Source organism: Osmerus mordax, chromosome 17 (assembly GCF_038355195.1).
Source record: "Osmerus mordax isolate fOsmMor3 chromosome 17, fOsmMor3.pri, whole genome shotgun sequence".
Classification (NCBI taxonomy): Eukaryota; Metazoa; Chordata; class Actinopteri; order Osmeriformes; family Osmeridae; genus Osmerus; species Osmerus mordax.
The window spans coordinates 2,613,073-2,641,020 of record NC_090066.1 but is presented as its reverse complement, the minus strand read 5'-3'; the positions used below and the strand labels follow the sequence as shown (position 1 = coordinate 2,641,020).

Sequence of the window (27,948 nt, the reverse complement as noted above, 5' to 3'; positions counted from 1 at the left end):
ACTAGGTACAAATAAAATGAAACACTGATGTAATGAACTTGTATAGTCTTTTCCTATTTGACCTACACCACAATTTCATATGTATATAAATATTTACAGAATATCCTCATTCTTCTGATAACCAGTAGCAGGCAGCTAATCAAAATATATATTTTACTGCTTTTTACAATGGGAGAAAATGAATAGTGAGCAGAATTAAGTTCCAAGTTATTGTTCATGCAGCCCTCCAACACATTTCAGGTTTCTCATGTGGCCCCTTGTAAAAATTAATTGCCCACCCCTGGTCTACTGCATCTCTGTTTTGACCTTTTGTCTACTCTTTCCGACTACGTTTTTAGTTTACCTACTCAGCCATGTTTGATTTAGTTTGATCTAATATTCCACAGGGTTCCTGCAGGTTTCAGTAAGTCAAATTTAAGACCTTTTAAATACATTTTAAGACAATAAAGATTGAAATTTAAGACCTACACAATGCATTACCAAAAAAATATTCAAATCAAAGAAATTCAGAAAAAATCTTTACTTCAATGAATTCAGTCATTGAAAAGCATTAATTTAATTTACAGATAAAGCAATCACATTAGTAATTTAATTCAGCACTAAGTACTAGGGGTGGCATTGTGGTCATGTGAGACTTCACCTTCAGTTTCATAAATATTTTCTCCTCTGCCAACCGCTTGTTTCTCAGGACCTGTTGTTTTTACCTCTTTTGGGGGGGTCCAAGTCTGAATAAGGGGGGTCAAAGACTTAAATGTAAAGTTCAAAATTTTAGACTTAAGACCCCGCGGGAACCCTGATTCCAGTTACAACAGTTTATTAAAGTGAATAAGACACTGGTGTCTGGTATTCCTGTGCTTCTGGACTGGATTGTTATGAAGTACAGGAATTATGACCGTGACGACTAAAATAATTGAATTATTTTTTTATTAAAAAAAATCTGGACAGACCAGACCACAAATTAAAACCTAATATTTCAAACATAAATATGCTCTGGATAAGAGCGTCTTATAGATATCCACAGAATTATTCTCTCATTCCAACGGTTTGAGTGTTCCTTCAACACAGCAGTGTTTCTCATGTCTAGGAAGGTCCCTCTTCACAAAAGCGATAATAAAAGCAGAATGCGAAATAGGGAAAAGCGACTTAAACAGTCAGTCTACAAACGAAAGAGTTGGGTTTTAAAGCATGTGTGAATACATTCTTTTTCAGCAAAAAGGAAAAAAATCAAGCACTTTGGTCATCTCCACACCAAGCAACAAAAGTACAAAAATGCTCTCACTTCCTACAAATACAACGGGTTGACATTGAAACTTAGTAACATTTTTTTCCCCTCTTAAATCAGCTTTAAAGTGCACATTTTCGGGCATTTCTAAACTGCACATTACATGGTGTAATACTAACCCAACCCCACCTGTAGACGAGTCCCATAGGTACGCTTCAGTCATTCACTTTCAGATAGGCACAAAAAAAGAACATACTTGAATGTTTTAGTCCTGATATTGAGCTGTTGAAGAACTGTTAGCTTTTCCTGTCTGGCGCCTTTAGCAACCTTTGCCTAGTTGGGAAGTCTTTCCGCAGAGCAAAGCTTTTTAAGTTGAAAGAGGTGCCGGCTGATCCAACAACACAAAATGCTGAGGCACGATCAACAACATGAGAAGATAGGAGGACTTGAGATTTTAAGCTGTGTATACAAAAGCAATAACAAACCAGATCTTTTTCTGTACATAAATATGGTTATAGTTACCCTACAAGTATGTTCAGTTTTATGGCTTTATACAAAAGTGAGTTGAGAGAGCTTCTCTGTAGGACTCTGGTGGAGAACTACCAGTTTATTGCTTGAAATTCAGTGATTACTGAAGTAAAACGTGCTCCGGGAAACCACAGAACACTTGACAGCAGGGATGAGAAAGGGCATTAAGATATACAGGTGTTAAACCTGGCTAGATGTTACTGTACTCGCTTCCTTTAACACAGGAGGGCATTGCACAAAAGAAACACATTGACCTACCTATAGTATGTATAGGTTATGAATAATAATAAACAGCGATCCACACACTGGCCTGTCTTAGAGGCCAACTTAAGCTCATTGGGGGTCTTGGAGTATGTGAGGAAGGAGAAGGTGTGTTTGAGGAGCATTCAGAGAGCCTAGTACCATGAGAGAAACAGATTCTATGCCAGATTGGGACTCGGTTGTCAGGCAAGATATCACCTCTTTGTCTTGTTGTAACGTCAACTGGTCTTCCCTCTGAGAAAACAATCCTGTAGCTTAAAATAATACTTTTTTTTTTTCAACAAAAACAATTCAAAACATAAACAACTAAAAACACTGAAAGGGTAAAATAAATATATGAATTGCACAAGTGAGAACATGTGACCACTGTGATATGTCTGAGGAGAGCAGGGGGTCCACTGCTGCAGAACCTCCAGTCAGAGGAGACCAGCGCCCCCCTGTGCCTGGAGGCGGTATAGTCACTTCAGTGAGACCAGAGGCGTTAAGCCTAATGTCATGATTTGATCTTCCAAAGCTGAGAAGGAAAAAATACAAGTAGAGTATGCTTTAATAAACACACAAACAAGGACAACACGATTGCTATAATTTCTTTACCCTTTCAGCTTCTGCACGCACACACACACACCTGTGATGTACCTCTCCTGGTGTTCAGTTTCTCACACACACACACACACACACCTGTGATGTACCTCTCCCAGTGTTCAGTTTCTCACACACACACACACACACACACCTGTGATGTACCTCTCCCAGTGTTCAGTTTCTCACACACACACTCACTCACCTGTGATGTACCTCTCCCAGTGTTCAGTTTCTCTCACACACACCCCTCCCCTCCTTCACAAGCACACGTACCTTGAGGTTGAAGCCCAGCAGATCGCTGATGACCCCAGACACGGCTGACAGGATGACCACCTGGGTGATGTTGTAGAGCAGGGGGTTCATGGTCAGACCGTACAGCCTGAACGGAGCGTCCAGCTCCTGGAGAGGGGGAGAGGGGGGGGGCACAGGGAGGATGAGACTGGGCTCCACAGGACTGGCACAGAGCGTGTGCGTGTGTGTGTGTGGGGGGGGGGGGGGGCGAGGGGGGAGGCGTACCTTCAGGAGTTTGGTGGCCAGCTTCAGAACGTTGTTGACCAAAGTCAGATCCTCCTTCTTGTTTGGTTTCTTCTCCATCTTCAAATACAGGTTGATCTGGAGGACAAACACTCTTTGCTTAAACAGATATATACAGGTGTGTGTGAGTGAGGTACTATTTCTTGGCGTGTGTACATTTAGTCATTTAGCAGACGCTCTTATCCAGAGCGACTAACAGTAAGTACAGGGACATCGTGTGTGTCTGTGTGTGTGTGAGGAACTATTTCTTGGCTTGTGTACTTTCGTGTGTGTGTGAGCTACCTGTTCCGTCAGCAGGATGGAGGTGTTGCTGTACTTCTTGCTGGTCTCAGAGCCCAGCGTGACGAAGCGCAGCAGGAACAGGGACAGGGAGGAACACCAGATCACCAGCTCCCAGTTATAGTGGCACTCCAGAAAGGTGTCGTGGACGTGCAACAGCTAGGGGAGGAGAGATGAGCCACAGGGTCAGGGTCACGCTCGCACGCTGGGGTTCAGACCGGGATGAAGAGGTCCTGTACGCTGCGTGACCTACAACCTGGGGACACTGACCTGGGCACAGCAGATGAAGACCACGGAGAGGGTGAGGAGGAAGGCTGACGACACGATCACATCCACGGAGCGCTGAGGACCCCGCCTCTGCATCACATCACATCACATTTAGTCATTTAGCAGATGCTCTTATCACTTACAGTAACAGACTTACAGTAAGTAGAGGGACATTCCCCCCGAGGCAAGTAGGGTGAAGTGCCTTGCCCAGGGACACAATGTCATTTTTGCTCCCACGGAGAACACACGTTACAGAAAGGGTGCTGAACTCTCCCCTGCTTCCTACCAGAGGTGTCTGATCCCACATAACCAATCACATCAATACAAGAAGTTCAACCAATCATTTAATCAGTCACTCTTCATAAATGCCTAAGCAACATGGCGTTGTGTCCATCCTTTTGCACGTAGTGTAGAGCGAGGAGGGGAGGGCTTACCTTGAGGTAGGAGCGCAGCGACAGCCACATCTTGATGTTCTGGACCTTCTTCAGGCGGAAGTGGGGCACCTCCGACTTCCTGGCTCGCCTGGCTGAGGTCAGGTGACCGAACAGCTTGGCGAAGAGCAGCCTCTGTGACAGAAGAAGCGAGGATAAGAGACGCTCTAAACACACACACATTTACATTTAGTCATTTAGCAGACGCTCTTATCCAGAGCGACTTACAGTAAGTACAGGGACATTCCCTCCTGAGGCAAGTAGGGTGAAGTGCCTTGCCCAAGGACACAACGTCATTTGGCACGGCTGGGAATCGAACTGGCAACCTTCAGATTACTAGCCCGACTCCCTCACCACTCAGCCATCTGACTCCCACACACACACACACACACACACACACACACCCTTCTCACAAACAAACACACACCTACATTCCTCCACAAACGCACACCCTTCTCCCACACATACCTACATTCCTCTTGCAAACACACACACCCTCACGCACGCACCCACATTCCTCAAACACGCGCACCCACCTGTTTGTAGGTCCTCTCGGCCACGCTGAGCAGGAAGAAGAACAGCCAGATGAGGCATGCCCGCACCACGAAGCTGACCGTCACCATGGCGATCACCATGACGTCCGAGGAGGAGCCGAACGCCACGGAGACAAGCTCGTGGGCCGAGAGCGAGGTCAGCTGGTCCAGGTCCCGGTGCTGGGCTAGCCTGTAGGCGAACGGTGTGAGTCCCAGAGTGATGGACACCAGGTTGCCAAAGACCTGGTAGCCAATCCCTGGGGTGTTTAGGTTCACCTGGGGGAGGGCAGGGGCACAGAGGGATCACTATACACCCATCCATCAGTCTGACCTTCTATTCCTTCCTTTCTCAGTCTTTTCCTCATCTTTTAGTTCTCTCCCTTCCTCCCTGGCTGCTCACCTTGTTCATGATCATGCCGCTGATCTCCAGCACAGACATGTCGGCCTTCTTGCACTCGTTGCCCTCCCACACGATGGCGCTGATGCGCTCCAGCCCAGGGTTAGAGCTGTGCAGCCAGGGCACGTGACCCTGCAGACACACACACTGTCAGCACACGCAGCAGACAGCAGACACACACAGACTGCACACACACACAGTGTGTGTGTGTGACTGACACATACACAGTGTGTGTGTGTGTGTGTCTGCACAGAGACAGCAGACACACACACACTCCTCGGAGCCCTTGCTGACCTGGTGGAAGGGGTCATCCCGGTACTCCTTCTTGGCTGCCAGGCAGGCAGCAGTGGGGGGGGTTGGGGCGGTGGCGGCGGTGCCCTCCCCCTCCGTCTCGCTGGTGCAGGAGGAGCGGCACTCTGCGCAGTGCAGGAAGTCCTCCCACAGCACGTCCTCCGTCTCCGACTCGTGACGCGTGCTCTCTGAGTCCTGCGTCCGCAGGCTGGAGCAGCGCGAGCTGCAGCTCGTCCCCGACTTGGGCACTTCCTGTGTGGGGAGACGAGCAGGAAGTGAGCGCGCGTGCGTGTGGGAGTGGTATGAAGGAACGTGTCTATTCTGCTGAACGTCTGTTTGAGTGTGTGTGTGTGTGGGAGTGGTATGAAGGAACGTGTCTGTGTGTGTGTACCTCGGCAGCGTAGTGCTTCTTGTAGTGATGGGCCTTCCTGTTGCGCAGGGTGCAGTCGCTGCCTACGCGCTCCACGCCCCTGCGGAGGGGGCTGTAGGTAGAGGCCTCGGGGTCCTCTTCGCTGGACGCCTCGTCAGACATGTTGTCCAGGCTGCGCGGGCCCACGCACGCCTCCTATAGCACAGCAGAGCATGAAGGGAACCTCCCAGCCCACACACAAACCACTCTGGGAGAAAGTGTGTGTGTTTCTGTGAGTAGCAGGACAGTGTGTGTGTCCTGCTTCAGGTCACACACCTGTGTGTGTGTGTGTGTTACCTTGGTGCTGGGGGGCAGCAGCAGGTTCCGAGGGGGGGGCGGGGCGTTCCAGCATGTCTCCTCAGAGCGGAGCAGCAAATCACATCGCGGCTCATGGAGCTGAAGCCCCTCCTCGCTGCTCTTACTGGTCACCCTGCCGTCCAATGAGACATAGCCGTTGTCTGTCTCAGTGGACTTGTCTATGGACAGCTTAGACTTCTTAGACCTGGGGGAGGTGAAGGAGGGAGGGAGAGACAGACACATACACAGTGGGGGGGCAGTGGAAGAGAGAAAGAGACAGGAAGATGGAGGATGAGAGATGGAGAGAAAGGAGATGAGCAGGGTAAGACTAGAGTTGTGGTCATGTCGGGGTTGTAAACAGTCTTCCAGCATGCAGAACAGACAGAGCAGTAGTTGCTGCGTTCAGGAGCAAGCCACGTTCCGCAACGCTGCCACGGGAAAAGAAGAAATTGAGGGTTGAAAACCCAACAACCTGCTTGCTGCTCCAATGCACAAGACCATGACACCGTGTCTGTTGTGGTCGGAGCAGCAGCCAATAAGAGGCTCCCTCCTGAACGAGCTGAGGATGTGGGGTAGGGGTGGAGCATGGGGGGGTGCAAGGAAAGTGAGCGTGTCCAGTACACGACTAGGGAGTCAGGTGGCTGAGCGGTTAGGGAAGCGGGCTTGTAATCAGAAGGTTGCCAGTTCGATTCCCGGCCGTGCCAGATGACGTTGTGTCCTTGGGCAAGGCACTTCACCCTACTTGCCTCGGGGAGAATGTCCCTGTACTTACTGTAAGTCGCTCTGGATAAGAGCGTCTGCTAAATGACTAAATCTAAATCTAAATCTAAATCTAGATGGACTAATGCTAACCATGCTAACAGAAGTTGAGACGCCGCTGATGTTTATGACTTCAGATTGGTACTCATTAGAAATTGTGTTATTTTGTCTTACTAGTACAGAGAGATCGTTTTCATGCTCAACTATGGTTTAGGATTAGTTATGTTTCTTAGCTTTGCCCACCATGCTTCTCTTGAACGTAACGTAGCTTGAAGAGTTGACTGGACAACAAAATCAACCGCAACATTCCTTGTTACAACCAAGGACATTAACACACAGTAACAGATGGAACAGATAAGTTTAGGTTGGAAGATTACTTTGGTTAAAGCTATAACTTTAAAGTTATAAAAGCACGCTATGTTAGTAGCATCTCACCATGGCTACGGGGATGCATAGAATCCAGTAATTCACAAATGTTATCCAATAGAAAGGCTGTGTTTGTGTTTATTATCCAATAGAAAGGCAGTTTTTATTATCCAATAGAAAGATTGTTTCCATTATCGGAAAGTTGAAACTTTTTCAAACGTTGCTGTCCAGTGTGTGAAGGAAATGTTGCAGCCGTCAAAGAAGGTTGTGACCTTGTAAAGGCGAGAGAATACACACCCTGCTTTACAGATATCATGCCAGAAATCTTGGAAGAGAGTCGCCAGGTTGAAAGCTGTGGTGGAGCCCGGGGCCTGTGGCGCCCCCTCCTGTGTGTTATCGGTAGTGCTAGAGCCATCTCCTTCCCTATGCACCTCCCACTGAGCTGCCTTCCTCAACTTCCTTTAGCGAGAGAGATTAGAAGTACAGGAGTACTTAGAGAAACGTAGATGTGAAGAGATCCAAAACAGAATCTGACTGAGATCAACAACCAGGAGGCCGTTGACTCTGTTTGTTCTTGTGTGTTTTTTTTAAACAAACAGTGAAAACGGCCATTTGGCCAGTAGGAGGTTGGCCATTGGCCGGTGACATCAGCAGCTGGACGTGTAGTGGGTCAGCAGATGTGGTCAGGGAATGGTTTCGTCCAATAGGAATTGTCCATGACTCTTAATGCTGAATGCACTGGCATGAGACGAGCTCGCATGTTTTGCCCAATGTTTGGTCCCCGATCACATCTGCTGTCCAGAGTGAAGGCTGCTGGGTACTGTAGTGAGGAAGTGACACATCGATAGGTCTGCATCGGAACTGTTAACCCTTTCAGTAAGCGTCCAACCTCATTCCAAAACTGTGGCATGGACCAATTTTCTTCCGTGAGTCTGAAAATTGTCGTGGCTGTTCCCTAAGCCAGGAGTGAAGATTGTAGCAACACGCTTTTCTGGTACACGTTGCTACTTTCTACAACAGGAAGTCACACACACACACACACACACACACTGCAGATATCCTGTCTTTGACACACACACAAACAGCTCATTCCACACAGCAACAAAACACTTCAGTAACACATCGGCAAAGAGGGAGACCATAGAGTGGAATAGCTAGAAGACCTTCAGTATATTGTCACTATCTCAGTTAACCCACACTGTCTCCTCCCACTCCCTGACCCAGCCCCTCCCTCCTTCCCCTACTTCAACAACCCTCTCCCCAAACCTTACTCCCAGCCCCTCCCTTCATCCCCCCACCCCGCCCTCTCCCATCCCTCTCCCCGCCCCTACCTGCGTCTCTTGCCCCCGCTGGTGGGCGTGGGTTTGGGCGTGCGCGTGGACACGATCTGGCAGTGCACGGTGCCCAGCAACAGCATGAGCCAGGTGGCCCCGAACACCTCGGTGGCAGGGATGCCATGGGTCAGGGGGACTGACGCGTACAGCAAGGCTGCTGCCACTGCAGGAGGGAGAAACACACTAACCAGTTAGCAAGCCCTGCAGAAAACATTCAAGTACTGCTCTGTGTGTGAGTGTGAGTGTGAGTGTGAGTGTGAGAGAGAGAGAGAGAGAGAGAGAGAGAGATAGAGAGAGAGAGTGCGAGGAAAAGCCAAAAAATAGGCCCACATGAACTTCGACTCAGGGGGAAAAAGCGCGTTTGCTGAGGGCAGAACAGGCAGCCGCGTGCAGGGCTGACCTTGCAGCAGGTAGAGGGTGAGAAGCAGCAGGAAGATGGCTCTGGAGGTGACCTGGATCCACCAGCGGTAGAAGAAGGGGAACAGAACCACCCTCACCAGCCCCTTCCTGGTCAGAGACGTCCACGGGCTCTCCGGCTTCGCCTTGGCAAACGCAGACCCTGAGGGCGGAGGAGAAAGAGAGAGACTGTTAGAACTGGAACATGACCCTAGCAGGGCATATGACAGAGTGAAACCCATCCTGTCTCTTCTCCTCTCTCATCTACCTCTCCTCCTCCTCTCATCTACCTCTCCTCCCCCCTCATCTACCTCTCCTCCCCTCTCATCTACCTCTCCTCCTCTCTCATCTACCTCTCCTCCCCCCTCATCTACCTCTCCTCCTCTCATCTACCTCTCCTCCCCCCTCATCTACCTCTCCTCCTCTCATCTACCTCTCCTCCCCCCTCATCTACCTCTCCTCCTCTCATCTACCTCTCCTCCTCTCTCTCTGTCAGTGGGTGAGCTTGAAAAAGCTGAGAGGAAAGCTAAACCAGACGAGTCAACTCCTCTGAATTATTTAGAGGAGAGGGGAGGAGGGGAGACAGGAAAGGAGAGAGGAGGAGAGAGGGAGAGTGATATGGGTAGAACTGTTGGCAGGGGAGAGGGTGCAGGCGTACAGTATCAACCTGGCATTAAACCTGACAGTGTCTCAAGAAGGAACTCGAGCATCGCGTGTGTGTGTGTGTGTGTGTGTGTCTACAGCCTGGGATGTTGTGCTCCTCCCCCTCAATCCTCCTCTCTTTCCTCTCCAGCACACTTCTTCCTCAACCATTAACCTCTTTTTCACCCCTCGTTCTCTTCATCTTCACTCCCTCACTCTCCACCTCATCCTCCCTTCTCCCCCCCTCCCCACTCTCTCCTCCTCATCCTCCCTTCTCCCCCCCTCCCCACTCTCTCCTCCTCATCCTCCCTTCACCCCCCCTCCCCACTCTCTCCTCCTCATCCTCCCTTCACCCCCCCTCCCCACTCTCTCCTCCTCATCCTCCCTTCACCCCCCCTCCCCACTCTCTCCTCCTCATCCTCCCTTCACCCCCCCTCCCCACTCTCTCCTCCTCATCCTCCCTTCACCCCCCCTCCCCACTCTCTCCTCCTCATCCTCCCTTCACCCCCCCTCCCCACTCTCTCCTCCTCATCCTCCCTTCTCCCCCCCTCCCCACTCTCTCCTCCTCATCCTCCCTTCTCCACCCCACCTCCTCCCCATCCTCACCTCTGACCAGGTCCACATCAATCAGATCAGGCTTCACATGACCAGTCTTCTTGGGCTTGTTCCTCAGACCCTGTAAAAGCACCACACAGTGAGGCCCTGACAGACACACAGTGAGGCCCTGACAGACACACAGTGAGGCCCTGACAGACACACAGTGAGGCCCTGACAGACACACAGTGAGGCCCTGACAGACACACAGTGAGGCCCTGACAGACACACAGTGAGGCCCTGACAGACACACAGTGAGGCCCTGACAGACACACAGGCAGCAACAGACACCAGGCAACAGTAGAATCTACACCAAACAGCCGGGTTGCAGATCTGATAGCGAGCTACATCTGTCTCTACGGGTCTCTAAGGGGGGGTGGGGGGGGGGGGCTAGTTGTGAGTGTGCATCCTATAAAACGTCATGGCAACTACACACACACATGCGCGTTAGAACCTCACAAACTGTGGGTGCTACATTGCCTGGTTGCCAGCTCTCGCTCTCGCTCTCGCTCTCGCTCTCGCTCTCGCTCTCGCTCTCGCTCTCGCTCTCGCTCTCGCTCTCGCTCTCGCTCTCGCTCTCGCTCTCGCTCTCGCTCTCGCTCTCGCTCTCGCTCTCGCTCTCGCTCTCGCTCTCGCTCTCGCTCTCGCTCTCGCTCTCGCTCTCGCTCTCGCTCTCGCTCTCGCTCTCGCTCTCGCTCTCGCTCTCGCTCTCGCTCTCGCTCTCGCTCTCGCTCTCGCTCTCGCTCTCGCTCTCGCTCTCGCTCTCGCTCTCGCTCTCGCTCTCGCTCTCGCACACACACACACACACACACACACACACACACACACACACACACACACACACACACACACACACACACACACACACACACACACACACACACACACACACACACACACACACACACACACACACACACACACACACACACACACACACACACACACACACACACACACACACACACACACACACACACACACACACACACACACACACACACACACACACACACACACACACACACACACACACACACACACACACACACACACACACACACCTTAGTAAAACAAACCGTCGCCCCTCCAGTGCACCCCCACCCGCCGGGGTAAACAGACGAGGGTAAATGCCTAGCTGCTAACGGACTGGTGCACACCCGCCCACTGATAGAGAACACGCTAGAATGACACAGCAACATGCTGGGGCAGGGTCAGGACCAGCTCCACCCTATCACACGCTGCGCTATATAGGTCACTGCCCTCTGGTAGAAACACAGGCTGAATGACAACACACTAGAGTAGTGTTCCCCCATCCCAGAGATAAACTGCATGCTGGCCAACCTTCTTTCAAAAAGAGTTACGGTCTAACTTGCAGGTTACTAAACTCAGCTGACAGGCTCTCATTCAGCAGGACATAACCGTCTGTATGCTACAGAGAAGGCAGCAGTCTAGATACCCGGCTGGACACTATCAGAGCAGCCCCTATGTGTGTGAAGGAGATGCAGTCTGGGGAACAATAGTAGGTTAGGCTTGCTTCCTCTACTTCCTGTTTCTGACCCAGGAGCATGTGAGAGTTGTGTCCAGGAATATTTACACAAAAAGGCCAGTGGGGCTTCTGACATTGTCACGGCAACCAGGCAATGTTTGTATTGCCAAGGAAACAGGCTGGTTATGGGCCGAGCGCGGTGATGCAGTGTTGACTGGAGAAGCTGAGGAACACTGTTGTGCTGAGCCCTGATCCTTCTCTACAGCAGGACAGGAAGTCCTCAGTGCATCAGGTAACCTGCAGCAGCAGAAAGCTGGGGCCTTCGGAATGTTCAAGCCTTTAGTTTTAGAACAGAGAGACACTCTAAACCTCCAACAATTCTACATCAGTCTTGGCTGTTTGTGTGTAAATCCAAGATAAAGTGTGCAGGTCACGTTTGTTTACCCTGGTCAGAACCACCGAGCTACACCGGGAGCATTGAGAAACCCTGCAGGATATTCCCTCAGGTGAGTGTCTGGCAGGTAAAACAAATATTTCCTCTCAGGTGCATGCTAGCGGTCCTTATCTGCATGTATAAGCTCATATCAGGTTCTTTATCTGGGAAGGACCCGCAAGGCTGAGCCAAAAGCCTCCCGCTGGAGTGCGGACCTGTGAGCGACCAGCCTCCTGGCCAACCTGGTTGTTATGGAGATCACTTATTAACTATATAGGGTACTTGAACTTGCTTTATCTAATCTAGGTTAACACAGGTCCGTTTTAAGCAGTGGGAAAAGACCAATAAACCTTCAAATCACTTATTAACAATCTAGGCTACTTGTACTTTTATCTAATCTAGGATTATATGTCAGCTATTTTTAGCCATTGAGTCAAGAGTACAGTTCACCCCTATCACCACCAGGGGGCAGCTCCAATGCCTTGTACAGACATGTTTCACCCCATCGGCGAGCAAGAGTGAGTTATACATGAGTGAGTTATACATTAGCGACACAAGATAGACTAAAAACAAATAATCACAGCCATGTCGACTAAATCAGGTTCAAGGGGCAGGCTGTAAATGCTAGCTAGCTTAGCACACTGAGACAGATAGGTGAGGTTCAGAGGTCTGAATGCTACGCTACAACACATGATACACTGACACTGTTTACATGACAGGAAGGAAACCATAGCAGGGACACAGTCTGTGAGTGTGTGTGTCAAGATTTTTAGCTCATTAAAGAGAGTGTATGACACACCAGTACGAAGACAACATGGCTGTGAGCTTGTGAGCTCAGGTTAGTGTGGGTGACCCCCCATCTGCACAGCTCTTCAGAGGTGAAAGGTCATGGTTAGGGGTAGCCAGGTGAAGCAGCTCCAGTGTCGTGCGCTCATCAGAGTTAGAGAGAGCAGGCAGAGAGCACAGCAGGCCTGGCTGACAGCTGTGCCCCTGGGTCCTAGCCCCTGGTCCTAGCCCCTGGGTCCTAGTCGCCCCTGGGTCCTAGTCCCTAGCCCCTGGGTCCTAGTCCCTAGCCCCTGGATCCTAGGTCCTAGCCCCTGCCTTCATCCGCCATCTTTCCCTCCCACCAAATATGTCTCAGGGAAGCTCAGACACGACCTGGGGGTCCTCACCGTCATGTAAACCCTCGCCACACGTGCCAGTCAAGGGGTTCAAGAGCCAACCAGGAAACACTGTGGCAACAAACCAACCAATCAACAGTCTAGTAGGCAGGCTGCAGAGGGGCATTATGGGATGCAGGAGGACTGCTACAGTGGTACTCACCAGTCTAATAAACTGGGCATGAGAGACCAGAGATGAGGATGAAAGGATGAAAGGAGGAGAGGATGAGTGAGGGAGAGTAATATCATTGGAGGAGGGGAAGGAGGGATCAAACTGAAAACATGACGCACTGTTGAAAGTATACATGGAAACGGAAGGACAGTTTAAGTAGAGAGAGAGAGAGAGACATAGAAGACAGAGAGAGGAGAAGAGAGAGAGAGAGAGAGAGAGAGAGAGAAGAGAGAGAGAGAGAGAGAGGAGAGGAGAGAGAGAGAGAAGAGAGAGAGAGAGAGAGAGAGAGAGAGAGAGAGAGAGAGGAGAGAGAGAGAGAGAGAGAGAGAGAACAGGACATGAGGTGCCAGAAAAAACGTACAACGGAAAATAAATACATGAAACAGACAGTAGAGCAGAGCAAAGTGGAAGTGTAATAGAGTAGCCACAGTAAAGTAGAAAAGCAGAGCAGTGCATCAGTACACTACAGAGTAAAGTAGAATAGAGCAGAGTAGAGCAGTGCAGATGAAGAGAAGAGCAGAGCAGTAGAGCAGAGCAGTATAGAGCAGAGCACAGTAGAGAGCAGAGCAGTAGAGAGCAGAGCAGTAGCAGAGAGCAGAGCAGTAGAGAGAAGAGCTACAGCAGTAGAGAGTAGAGCTGAGAAAGGTAGAGCAGTAGAGAGTAGAGCAGAACAGTAGAGCCATACCTCTCTTGTATGTTCCACAGACTTCTCCATTCTCCATCTGCTGGTCATACGCACCGATCTGGAGACTACAAAACAAGTCAGGTGTTCATGCAAGCATCCAGGAGTGGTTTCAAAACGTGTCCGATGCCAGCCTTTGTCCCTCTATCACCCAGCACGTTCACAACGCACGCACACACAGTTACCACATACTAGAAGATTGAAAGAAAAGAAAGAAAGAGGGCAAACACATTGAGAGACTGTGTGCTGACCTGTCGGGTCACATATTGTATGGAGCCGTTGTGGTGTGTGTGGTGTGGGTGTGTGTTGTGTGGGTGTGTGTGTGGGTGTGTGTATTATGTTATGAGCTGCGGCTGAGTGGCGATGGGGTATTCAGCTTGATCGCTCTACTGTGGGAGCAGACAGCTTTATACTAGGCGGCACACCACAGCTGTCCACTCACACACCATCACCCTTCTCACTGGCCAAAGACAAAGAGACAGAGAGAGAGACAGACAGACAGACAGACAGGAAGGGAGAGAGACAAAGGAAGGGAAGAGAGACAGGGAGAGAGACAGAAAGGAGGGAGAGAGACAGGAGAGAGACAGGGAGAGGGAGACAGGAAGGGAGAGAGACAGGGAGAGAGACGGAGAGAAAAAACCTGCACCCTGACTATCAAACTGAGAATTCAAGCAGACTTATAAAACATGTAACGTGCCACACATAGGGGGCCAGAGAGAAGCAGTGATACACTGGATCCTTCCCACAACTGAGCTCTTAACCTTCTCCTCTCCTCATGTCCTTGTCACAGACAGGAGACAGGCTGGCTGCACAATACTGTACACACACACACTCCCCTCACCGCCCCTTCCTTCCTTCTGAGAAGTTTACATTTCCTATCTCTTCCTGTGGGCCCTGAACCATTAAGAACTAGCTGTGTCCGGGGGTGACCCAGACCTCAGTACTGCTTCCTCTGACTGGGACTGCAGCAGGAGGAGGAGGAGAGAAAGAGGAGGAGGAGAGAAGGAGGAAGAGGAGGAGAGAAGAGAGGAGGAGGAGAGAAAGAGGAGGAGGAAGAGGAGGAGAGAAAGAGGAGGAAGAGGAGGAGGGAGAGAAGGAGGAAGAGGAGGAGGAGAAGGAGGAAGAGGAGGAGAGAAAGAGGAGGAGGAGAGAAAGAGGAGGAGGAAGAGGAGAGGAGAGAAAGAGGATGAGGAAGAGGAGAGGAGAGAAAGAGGAGGAGGAAGAGGAGAGGAGAGAAAGAGGAGAGGAGAGAAAGAGGAGGAGTAAGAGGAGAGGAAGAGAGAAAGAGGAGGAGTAAGAGGAGAGGAAGGAGAGAAAGAGGAGGAGTAAGAGGAGAGGAAGAGAAAGAGGAGGAGTAAGAGGAGAGGAAGAGAGAAAGAGGAGGAGTAAGAGGAGAGGAAGAGAGAAAGAGGAGGAGTAAGAGGAGAGGAAGAGAGAAAGAGGAGGGAGGAAGAGGAGAGGAAGAGAGAAAGAGGAGGAGGAAGAGGAGAGGAAGAGAGAAAGAGGAGGAGTAAGAGGAGAGGAAGAGAAGAAAGAGGAGGAGTAAGAGGAGAGGAAGAGAGAAAGAGGAGGATGTAAGAGGAGAGGAAGAGAGAAAGAGGAGGAGGGAAGAGGAGAGGGAAGAGAGAAAGAGGAGGAGTAAGAGGAGAGGAAGAGAGAAGAGGAGGAGGAAGAGGAGAGGAGAGAGAAAGAGGGAGGAGAGAGGAGAGAAGAGAGAAGAGGAGGAGTAAGAGGAGAGGAAGAGAGAAAGAGGAGGAGTAAGAGGAGAGGAAGAGAGAAAGAGGGAGGAGTAAGAGGAGAGGAAGAGAGAAAGAGAGGAGGAAGAGGAGAGGAAGAGAGAAAGAGGAGGAGGAAGAGGAGAGGAAGAGAGAAGAGGAGGGGAGTAAGAGGAGAGGAGAGAGAAAGAGGAGGAGTAAGAGGAGAGGAAGAGAGAAAGAGGAGGAGTAAGAGGAGAGGAAGAGAGAAAGAGGAGGAGGAAGAGGAGAGGAAGAGAGAAAGAGGAGGAGTAAGAGGAGAGGAAGAGAGAAAGAGGAGGAGGAAGAGGAGAGGAAGAGAGAAAGAGGAGGAGGAAGAGGAGAGGAAGAGAGAAAGAGGAGGAGTAAGAGGAGAGGAAGAGAGAAAGAGGAGGAGTAAGAGGAGAGGAAGAGAGAAAGAGGAGGAGTAAGAGGAGAGGAAGAGAGAAAGAGGAGGTTGAGATGAAGGGCCCCAGGGTGTTACAGTGTTTAGTGAGGACAGAAATATAACAGGTGAAACACATCCTCTACCCTCCTGTATCACCCTGCCTTGCAAGACAGTGTGTGTGGTGTGTGTGTGTGTGTGTGTGTATGTGTGTGTGTGTGTGGTGTGTGCCCTGACTAGGTCAGCCTTCTCCTCCAGTGGAAACGCAGCATTCCTGCATCTTTCATGAAGCCTCATGAAACATGAACGCCAGCAGCCTGACAGACTGTGTACAGTCTACCTGAGGACAGGGCTCTGTATGCTACCAGGAGACAGGAGTCTGTATGCTACCAGGAGACAGGAGTCTGTATGCTACCAGGAGACAGGGCTCTGTATGCTACCAGGAGACAGGAGTCTGTATGCTACCAGGAGACAGGGCTCTGTATGCTACCAGGAGACAGGGCTCTGTATGCTACCAGGAGACAGGGCTCTGTATGCTACCAGGAGACAGGGCTCTGTATGCTACCAGGAGACAGGGCTCTGTATGCTACCAGGAGACAGGGCTCTGTATGCTACCAGGAGACAGGGCTCTGTATGCTACCAGGAGACAGGGCTCTGTATGCTACCAGGAGACAGGGCTCTGTATGCTACCAGGAGACAGGGCTCTGTATGCTACCAGGAGACAGGGCTCTGTATGCTACCAGGAGACAGGGGAGGAGAGGGAGGGAAAGGGCTGTGGAGGAAACATAGGCGATGATAAAAAGGTGAACAGGACGTCAGATGTGTGGGAGGGTAAGAAAGAAACAGAGCTACAGTAAACTAAAGCGAGCGAGCGGGGGGGAGCTACGGAGAGATGTAGTCAAACGCTACAGTCCAGCGGGTGTGGGTTGGCATCACCATGGCAACCAGAGCTGGGTCGGTTTTACCAACGAGCCCCGGCACAGTGCACCCCGAGAGATAGAGAGAGAGATAGAGAGAGAGAAATAGAGAGATAGAGAGAGAGAGATAGAGAGATAGAGAGAGAGAGAGAGAGAGAGAGAGAGAGAGAGAGAGAGAGAGAGAGGATCACAAACAGAACAGCAGGATTTGAAATCAAAGGAGGTACACTGACTTGCCTCCATCTGGTACTCTGACTGTTCCCTCTATCGTTATATAACTGGGCGGGGGAGGAGAGAGGGGATGGAGAATATATGAGAGAGAGATGGAGAGATAGCGAGAGAGAGAGGGAGAGAGGGAGAGAGAGAGAGAGAGAGAGAGAGAGAGAGAGAGAGAGAGAGAGGGAGAGAGAGGGAGAGAGAGAGATGCCGCAGTGGCAGGTTGTTCACCATGGCGACGGTCGGGGGGTGATCCTAAACCAGAGATTATGTCGCCGAGGCAACAGAGTTATGTAACAGCCGCCTTCACGCCGCAGTGTATGGGGGGGCAAGGACGCGTGTGTGTGTGCGCGTGCGTGCGTGTGTGTGTGTGGGGAGGACGAGCGTGTTTATAACACACCCCAGGGGCCAGGTCAGACAGTTAGCAGGCCAGCTGACACACACACACACACCAGCACAGACAGACCAGTTGATAAACACAGACACCAGTGTGTGTGTACAGTGATGTAAGAGGTGCATCCAAACAAGAGCTTGTGCTATCCACTAGAACTGACTGTTGTCTCCCTCTCTCTCCAGCGCTCTCTTCACTCAACTGAATACTCTCTCTGTCTATGTCTCTGTCTATGTCTCTCTCTGTCTATGTCTCTCTCTCTGTCTATGTCTCTCTCTCTGTCTCTCTGTCTATGTCTCTCTCTCTGTCTATGTCTCTCTCTCTGTCTCTCTCTCTGTCTATGTCTCTCTCTCTGTCTATGTCTCTCTCTCAGATGAACTGTGGTAGTAGTACTTGGCATAAGACAGACTGTGTTTGTGTGTTGACAGATTGGAGTGTTAACCACCCCACCTATTCTAACCATGCTGAACGTGAACAGTCCCACCCTCCAATACCCACCCTGAGACAGTGTCTCCACCCAGGAGACCAACACTGTTTACTGTCGTCAGGGTGCTACACAGCTGCTGCAGTAGCACAGGAAGTCACACATTAACATTTAGAACTCCTAACTACACACACACACACACACACACACACACACACACACACACACACAAAGACAAGCACACAGGTTAAATCCTCAGCAGTCTATTGACAACGTAACACCACCTCTATAAAGCCTGGAATAATCCCCAGGCCTGTTCAACACATCCATCCTTTATATAGCACCCATACTCTATGTATATATCCAGACTCCTGGACAGTCACTAGGCCTGGTATAGCACTGTGGACTCAAACACCATCATTAGAAAGTGGCCTTATAGATTCCTCTCTGGTGCTGGACTGCTCTGGGATGACTGGATAGTTCTGAATCTAGTCAGAGTGACAGACAGACAGGCAGACAGGCAGTGAGACAGACAGTGAGACAGACAGTGAGAGAGGCAGGCAGGGAGGGAGAGAGAGAGAGAGGCAGTCAAGAGAGACAGACAGAGAGGCAGGCAGACAGACAGACAGACAGACAGAGCGGCAGGGAGACAGACAGAGAGAGGCAGACATGGAGTCATAATGACAGGCTGGCAGGCTGGCAGGCAGGCCCAGTTAACTCCAGTAACAACCCACAGCAGCCTAGTGGGGGATGGTCTATCTAAACTTAACAAGCAGTCTCTTGTTAAGTTGAGCAGGGGGACAGACAAGTAGAGACAGCACCCAAGTGTCTGTGGTGACTCCAACTAGCTGTGTCAGCTAGCTGTGTCAGCGTGGCTTCCAGACAAGTCTGGTTCTGTCAGTCCAGACAAGCACAGACAGGAAGCCCTAGCAACCAACCAGCTAATACTGAAGGAAGGAGAAAATATATCTACATCCAAATTACCATTTCTCTGTCAGGGCCTAAAGGAGGAGGAAACTGATCCAATCATTTCCACTGGCAGTCTAACTAGGCTGGGCCGGCCCTCTGCTAAGTGTGTGATCCACTGGTAAAACAGTCAAAACTGTATCCGTTACCACAAAATAACGAGCCTAAGCTATCGTTCAGTCCAGTTAACTTTTGAACTTTGTTGTTAACAAGAAATATGTTCGAGGCTATACACAGCAAGTATTCACTAGCGATATAAATATAATAAATACCCGAATCCAAATATACATCCATATATAAATGTGACTCTAAAACTAAATATCTGAATCAGTCCGAAAAGACCGAAAACATCTTAGTGCTGCTCTAGTGTGGAGCTGCCACAGATTCTGACTGGAGCATCAGCAACCAACAGGACGACAAGTAAACAGCAGCTCTTACCTTCTTCTGGTACCACACAACAGCATCTCGCACTTTGGACGCCATTTACACGTCACGGGTCACGACATGGGACATCTTAGACTGCAGGAGGACGGAGAGACGGAGAGAGAGAGAGAGAGAGAGAGAGGGAGGGAGGGAGGAGAGAAGAGGAATGAAGGTAAGACGGAGTGTCACAGTGCATGTGAGGAGACGGCTGCTCTGACTGGCTTTTATAAGTACCAGCCTACCTGGGCAGGTACACACACACACACCTCATGAATAGTTCAGCAAGCACACGCTTTTCTCTAACAGCGACTCCCAACATAACCACACACACACACACACAACCACACACAAAGCCTCTGTCAGGTGATAGAGCAGTTAATTAGTACTCTGCTACAGTGCTGTTAGTCAGATTCACATTCAAGTCAGGGTGGACAGGCTGTGCACACACAATAGTTTGTGTTTACTAGTATGCTGTAGCCAGATAATTATACAGTAAATAATTACTGACTATACATGGTTTGTGTGTGAAATAGAGAGTAAGAAACTGAGTGGTTATGTAAGAGAATGGATAGAGTGACTGGTCAAGAATAAAGCTTAGTCTGCTTGGTTGACCTTGATGGACTGATTCTCTCCCCCTTTCTCTTCCTCTCCCTCTCTCCCTATCTCTCCCTCCCACTCTCTCCCTCCCTCCCTCTCTCCCTCCCCCCCCTCTCTGTCTCCGTCTCTGTCTCTCTGTCTCCCTCCCCCTCTCTCCCTCCCCCTCTCTCTCCCTCCCCCTCTCTCTCACAGCATTGCTGGCAGCAGATACAAGGTCACAGCACAAGCTGGAACACAGAGGTGTACACATGCTTAGAAATCACTCAAATAGACCTTGTGTTTGTGTATGTACACATTCTACTGTATCCGTGTGTGTGTGTACATATTGTACAGCATACATGTGTGTGTGTGTGTGCAGACCTGCTCTTAACCCAGCATACACACAGCCAGAGAAGTTATCAGTACACTAAACTCCCTGATACACTATCGTAGATGGACAGATGAATGGATGAGTAGAATGAAGCTGGAGGATCAGGCAGACAGAGCGACTCCTGAGCTGTCAGTCTTCAGACAGCAGGAACTACCCAAACTGTACTGCGTTCTACTAACTACCCAAACTGTCCTGTACTGTGTTCTACTAACTACCCAAACTGTCCTGTGTTCTACTAACTACCCAAACTGTCCTGTGTTCTACTAACTACCCAAACTGTCCTGTCCTGTGTTCTACTAACTACCCAAACTGTCCTGTGTTCTACTAACTACCCAAACTGTCCTGTGTTCTACTAACTACCCAAACTGTCCTGTACTGTGTTCTACTAACTACCCAAACTGTCCTGTGTTCTACTAACTACCCAAACTGTCCTGTGTTCTACTAACTACCCAAACTGTCCTGTGTTCTACTAACTACCCAAACTGTCCTGTGTTCTACTAACTACCCAAACTGTCCTGTGTTCTACTAACTACCCAAACTGTCCTGTGTTCTACTAACTACCCAAACTGTCCTGTGTTCTACTAACTACCCAAACTGTCCTGTGTTCTACTAACTACCCAAACTGTCCTGTGTTCTACTAACTACCCAAACTGTCCTGTGTTCTACTAACTACCCAAACTGTCCTGTGTTCTACTAACTACCCAAACTGTCCTCCTAAACCACTCCATGACCCGGGTAGCATGAATTCTCTACCAGCCATTCTGCCCGTGAGAAGAGACAGGCCTGGGAACAAGGTTTTGTGTGTGTGAAAGAGAGAGAGAGGAGGGGGGGTGGATTATGTGAGCCATAATAACAATCTTCTCATGAAGCACCAACACACTTAAATCGGAATCCACGACTGTTCTATAATCTGTGTTTTAAATCCAAAACAAACAAATAAAGCAGTGTGTAGTAGAGACACACACACCATCTGCAAACTGATGGCTCCACTGCAACCTCTATTCTCTGTGTCCACCACTGGAACACAGTGATGGTCCAGTTGATAAACACAGACACCAGTTTGTGTGTGTGTGTACAGTGTACAGTGTAAGAGCATCTCCCTCTCTCTCTATCATTCTCTTCACTCTCTGGAACACACCTACTCTAACCCCCCCTCCTCCATGCTGACAGTGAACAGTTCCACCCTGTAACACCCGTCCTGACAGAGTGAAGCAACAACAACAATCTGAATTGTCTTTTTTTAAAGATGTATCCAGACAACACACACACAACCCCACCTGCACTGTAACTGCGCCGTGTACACCATGTCCTCCCAGTGTCCTCCACGTTGGGAACAGTGCCAGAGAGCCATGGGACAGGGTACCCCTGTGACCAGCTGGTCTCACGGTATTTACATGTACACTCCAGCCTCTACAACATCAGCTGTGTGTGTGTGTGTGTGTGTGTGTGTGTGAGAATGTGAGAGTGTGAGTGTGTGAGTGTGAGTGTGAGACAGAGAGACACAGAGAGACACAGAGAGACAAAGAGAGAGAGACAGAGAGAGAGAGACAAAGAGAGAGAGACAGAGAGAGAGAGACAGAGAGAGAGAGACAGAGAGAGAGACACAGAGAGACAGAGAGAGAGACACAGAGAGACAGAGAGAGAGACAGAGAGAGAGACAGAGAGAGACACAGAGAGAGAGAGACAGAGAGAGAGAGACAGAGAGAGAGAGACAGAGAGAGAGAGACAGAGAGAGAGAGACAGAGAGAGAGAGACAGAGAGAGAGAGACAGAGAGAGAGAGACAGAGAGAGAGAGACAGAGAGAGAGAGACAGAGAGAGAGAGACAGAGAGAGAGAGAGAGACAGAGAGAGAGAGACAGAGAGAGAGAGACAGAGAGAGAGAGAGAGAGAGAGACAGAGAGAGAGAGACAGAGAGAGAGAGACAGAGAGAGAGAGACAGAGAGAGAGAGACAGAGAGAGAGAGACAGAGAGAGAGAGACAGAGAGAGAGAGACAGAGAGAGAGAGACAGAGAGAGAGAGACAGAGAGAGAGAGACAGAGAGAGAGAGAGAGAGAGAGAGAGAGAGAGAGAGAGAGAGAGAGAGAGAGAGAGAGAGAGGGACTCTACCCTTTTTCACCTCCAGGCTTCCATCTCTTGTGTTTTCTCCTTTCAAGGTTGGGAGGTTCCACAACATACAAGCACAGAATGTCCACTTCAAACTTGTCCTAACAGACTAATCAATCACATCTATGACAGATAACGCTCGTCTTCGTGTGTGTGTGTGTGTAGACTGCATTGTGTTTGGATTGAAGAATCAAGAACTCTTTAACAGACAGTACAGGACGTGTCATTCATGCACCATTCCATGAACATGGCTCTCTGGATCAGTGTGCTTCTATTAGACAGCAGGAAGAGAGAGGCTCAGTCCAGAGTCATTACAGCAGTCACACGTCCCAAAGAGCTCTGCTCCATTCCTGTCTTGGGGGGAAACGTATGTTTGTGTGTGTGTGTGACACGCAGCAGTTTAGGAGGGTTGTGAGGCCACACCTGGCAACCACAGGTGAGGGTGCTGTCAAAACACTGGTGGTGTGAGCGTCTGAGGGAGCAGGCCCAGGTCCTCTCAGGAACCTCCCCGTCTTCACCTGAGGAAACTGGGCCCAAAGCCCTAAAGTCTGGCTGAGTCATCGCAGGGCTTACCACAGGCCCTGCACCAAACCCTCCGCCAGACCCACGCCCATCCCTCATCCCTCCACCAGCCCTGTCGGTCTGCGTCTCCTCTGACACATACAGATCCTGACAGGCTTGGGTTCTCCCTTGGCTGGTCTGACGGAACAGCCACACGTCTGCCGGCGGCTGACTAGACCAGTCACCAGTGATTCCTCTAATATGGTTGTAAAATACACATCAGCACATTATAACCAGATCCTGGCAGATCCCCATTTCTGATCCCCCTCCCCCTCTCTCTCCCCCTCTCTCTCTCCCCCTCTCTCTCTCCCCCCCTCTCTCTCTCCCCCTCTTCCTCTCTCTCTCTCTCTCTCTCCCCTCCCTGCTACTCCCTCTCCCCCCTCTCTCCCCTCCCTCCTACTCCCTCTCCCCCTCTGTCACCCTCTCTCTCTGCCCCCCTCTCCATGTTAAGTAGGTCAGGCAAGAAAAAAACTGGGCAGTGTGGACGACGCCAAAAATACACCAAGAGGGAATGTGATGGCCAATGTACAGGCCTGAAAATAGAGCCTTCCTGTCAGGGTCAACAGTGTGACCCACCCGCCACACACACACACACACACACACAAAGCTGTGTGTGAACAGACTGGACAGTAATAACACTCCAGACAAGCTAGCACACAAGCGCTACCAGGATTAGCAGGAGAGGACAGGAGAAAAGAGAGGAGAAGAGAGGAGATGAGAGAGTGGAAGAGAGGAGAGGAGAGAGGGGAAGAGGAGAGGAGAGGAGAGAGGGGAAAAGGAGAGGAGAGGAGAGAGGGAAGAGGAGAGGAGAGAGGGGAAAAGGAGAGGATAGAGGGAAGAGGAGAGGGGAAGAGGAGAGGAGAGAGGGGAAGAGAGGAGAGGGGAAGAGAGGACAGGAAAGGGGAAGAGAGGAGGGGAAGAGAGGAGAGGGGAAGAGAGGAGAGGAGAGGGGAAGAGAGGAGAGGAATCTGATCCAGTCAGGTCCAGTGGCTAGAGATGCAAATGCTTCCGTAGGTGACCACAGAAGGATGGAGGGGGCTGTAGTCATGGTGACACTTTTTACTCCAGAGAGGGTGGAAAAGATGAGAGGAAGAAGCTCATTCTAAAAGTTGGAAGATCTAGCGAAAACAGCCAGCGAGTGAAAGGGAAAGTGAAACAGAGAGGGAGTGTGATAGCCCCTCACATCACAGCCTAGTGGGGGGAGGTTGCATAACGCTGTGTGACGGTCTATAATCTACTAGGCCTAGATATAAACTGTTAAAAGAGACCCTACTCTGCTCATGCAACTAACCACACACACACATACCTCTGTGGGGGTGGTGTGTAACTCTAGCCAGGTAGCCATCCCTGGGCCTGTGCTGCATTTTTTATAAGCAGGAGAAATTACATCTCTGCTCAGGGACAGCAAGCGTGTGTGTGTGTGTGTGAGTGTGTGAGTGAGAGAAAGAGACACAGAGAGCATGTATGCGTATGTGTTTCAGTGCGTGAGTGATCATGTTTTCCATCACGAAGGGTGATTCCCTTGCAAGCTCTAGTTACACCACAAGACCCCCTCAACTTGAGCTGCACTTAACCAGCTCAGATAATAAACCCAGACATGTCACTCTCTCATACACACACACACACACACACACACACACAGAGAGGAGTGTCACAGGTCTTCTTCTGACTGACATGGTTCCCACCAGACAATGGAGAACACACACATAGTAGGCTACATTTGACATCCTCTACCTACTGGGACACCAGCTAGCTACACGCTACTGTGTGTGTGTCTGTGTGTGTCTGTGTGTGTGTGTCTGTGTGTGTGTGTCTGTGTGTGTGTGTGTGTCTGTTGACCCGTTCTGAGCTACAATATTCCACCTAAAGGACCATGCTCTGTCAGCAGGGTGAAGTTACTAGCAGCTGAAAAACACAGAGAGAGAGACAGAGAGAGAGACAGAGAGAGAGAGAGAGAGACCAGCTTCCTGTGACTGATCTGACAGAAGGCCTCTTTTTCTCTCTCCTTTCCTTTTACATTTAGTCATTTAGCAGACGCTCTTATCCAGAGCGACTTACAGTAAGTACAGGGACATTCCCCCTGAGGCAAGTTGGGTGAAGTGCCTTTCCCAAGGACACAACGTCATTTGACACGGCCGGAAATCGAACTGGCAACCTTCAGATTACTAGCCCACTTTCCTAACCGCTCAGCCACCTGACTCCCATTTTTGGGGTGTGTGGTTGTGTGTATGGTTTTGTGTGTGTTCCAGAGACCGAAAGGTGTGCAGCTGACACCAACACAATGTGACAGTGGTCACTGTGGAAGGTATGTGCTGCACGTTGCACTAAGAGCCACACACACACACTTCAAAAGGCAGCCAACGCCTCGTGTCAAACACACACCAACTGACGAATGCACCCAGTCAACAAACACCACAAACAGCTCTGACACGCACAAACACCTTCAGAGAAGAAGAAAAAATAAACTGTCTGAACCTGTGCAATCAACATGCCTGCTCCCATCCCCCAGAGAGAGAGCTAAAGAGGGAGAGAAATAGGGAGAGAAAGAACCAGAGTGATAGTGAAAAGAAACAAAGCCAGATAAAGAAAGCGAGGGAGGAAGAACAGAGGGGAACGAGGAGTAGGAGAGGAGCTAGAGCCCCTGGAGGAGGCAGCCCTCTCCAGGAGGCAGCCCTCTCCAGGAGGCAGCCCTCTCCAGGAGGCAGCCCTCTCCAGGGCAGGATCAGAGGCAGGAGCCTGTAAGGATCCTCAGCTTAAAGGCGGCAAATAGCCCGTCTCCTTGTGTGCTCCAGGTTATGTAAGACCCAGCAGCAGAGTGGACGACCTGATATAGCCCTGTCTGTCTGTCTGTCTGTCTGTCTGTCTGCCTGCTAGTCTGTCTGTCTGTCTGCCTGTCTCTGCACATGTCCAACTGGAGCTCTGCTGCTTTAAAAGGCTAGGGAGAGCAGCAGTTAGCCAAGAACAGGTTGGAAATAACTCACTGATCCAGTGTGACCTTGAAGAGCAAACATCAAAAGATCCTAGCCTTGTTATTAAACATGACAAAGACCAATGAGGATCTGAACTGCATTGTGTGCAGACACACACACAATTCTGGAAAATATGAGCGAGTGGCCTATAACTGTAAGGCCTTGACATGTCAGTTCATAGAGGAAGTGACTATGATCAAATACAATCTTCTGTTTATAGCCCAGAGCAGGCCAGTCAGTGTAATCCACAAAGCAGCCATTATTCCTACTCACATGTCTAAGTTAGGAGAACATTTCTAGCAGAAATTTGGGCTTGGCTGTCCTCCACGTGAGGCTGCTCTGGTGAGCATGATACACATTCTAACTTTGAACCAGACTGGTTTAAGGTTTTAGAGGAGAGTCCAGACAGAGATAGAAAAAAGAGGCTACAATTTAAACTGTTTACCATATGTGGCGGCGAGTGAAACAGACATACATGCGTTTTTTTTTAACCAATTAACTGACTATGGTTTGCGGTCTACAGCCAAGCTGTGTGTCACTATGTTGCCAATGAGTAAGAAATATACGTCGCTCAGCCCTTCAATGGAATAAACCACCACTACAACAAGTCAATTGTAGGCTGTTCCACAGTTAAATACAATCTAATGACTTGATAGAACCAGACAGTGGCTGCTGTAAAAAAAAAAAAAAAAAAAACGGTAAACAATTGGCTGCTAAATGACTAAATAAGTGATAAATTCACAGATCATCAGGCTATGGTTCCAGTCAGTCAGCCAGTGGGGTCAGTCTTCTAGCAGAATGCGACAATGTACAACTGGGCGAGACAGAACTGTGAGAGTCAGACATGCAGTCAGTCGTTCACGCAGGCATACACACACACACACACACGAGTTCATGATATGATATCTAACATCGTCACCAAATACCGGGTGACGCCGCATTGCTACACGAGTATAAAATATATACAAAAACCTGCAGTAGTACATTAAATCTATTACTTTGGTGTAGGTTCTCTGCTTTCGCGTTTCAAATTGCGGCTAGATAGTTTGTATGTTCAAATATATTTAAAAACACAGCTAAGACATGTAAACTGAGCAAAAATACAGTGTAACTGCACAAGCTACCGTAGCAAGCTAGCCTAGCTAGCTTAATTAACCTATATGTAGTTCATCATGACTAACCAAAGAAAATCATCCGTATCCATTATTTTTGGTCAATCAACCATTTGCAATGAATTATTTAAAAACTTGTCTCGCAGTCCTTTTAACGTAATGGTTGGATGCAACTGATATTGCAGCATTATATCCAGATACAATTACTGTGGCTGGGCGACAGATTTATAACACCCTACCTCAATCCTCTCATGGACTTGTTTTCAAACAATGCTTTTAACCGCAAGCTAGCTAGCTAGCTAATGCTATACATTGTATAGCTCTATCTAGCTGGTTTACCAGCGAGCCCCTGTGGATAGCTAGCTAATGGTCCCGCTAACACTGAAGCCGAATGAGTCTAAATACACCCCTACATTGTCTCAAATAACCACTTTCTATATCTTACCTGACTCGGTATTGTAGCGTTTTCAAGAGGATGGATATTTGGACATGGTCCGAAGAGGTTACACTTAATCTAACTTGCAAGCCCAGTTCATTGTGTCAGAGAGATGCTTCCACTAGTTTGGGATTTTTTTTTTTTTCTTCCTTTCGCTCAACCTCCACCGCGAATACTGTATGATTCTACAACGTTTGTCGTGTCCGATACCGAAATGAACTGTATATAGGGGCAAAACAATTTGATATTACCGTCTCCTGTTTTGTCTTCCAGCAAATGTAGCACTA

At 49.5% G+C, this 27,948-nt stretch overlaps 1 protein-coding gene across 1 annotated transcript; it reads right to left on the bottom strand.

The window, feature by feature from the left end:
- Positions 1-907: 907 nt before the first annotated feature.
- On the bottom strand, positions 908-27,817 carry LOC136960067 (protein PHTF2-like). The gene is made up of 19 exons (XM_067254395.1): positions 27,671-27,817; positions 19,529-19,609; positions 14,084-14,119; positions 12,432-12,437; positions 10,135-10,204; positions 8,891-9,049; positions 8,488-8,653; positions 7,454-7,615; positions 6,032-6,236; positions 5,717-5,890; positions 5,329-5,577; positions 5,038-5,166; positions 4,641-4,913; positions 4,108-4,239; positions 3,677-3,763; positions 3,410-3,565; positions 3,110-3,205; positions 2,867-2,992; positions 908-2,525 (listed from the first exon to the last, which is right to left on the bottom strand). Exons 2-19 carry the CDS (start codon positions 19,571-19,573, stop codon positions 2,505-2,507), a joined length of 2,292 nt encoding a protein of 763 aa, XP_067110496.1. The 5' UTR covers positions 19,574-19,609; positions 27,671-27,817; the 3' UTR covers positions 908-2,504.
- Between the last annotated feature and the right edge of the window lie 131 nt (positions 27,818-27,948).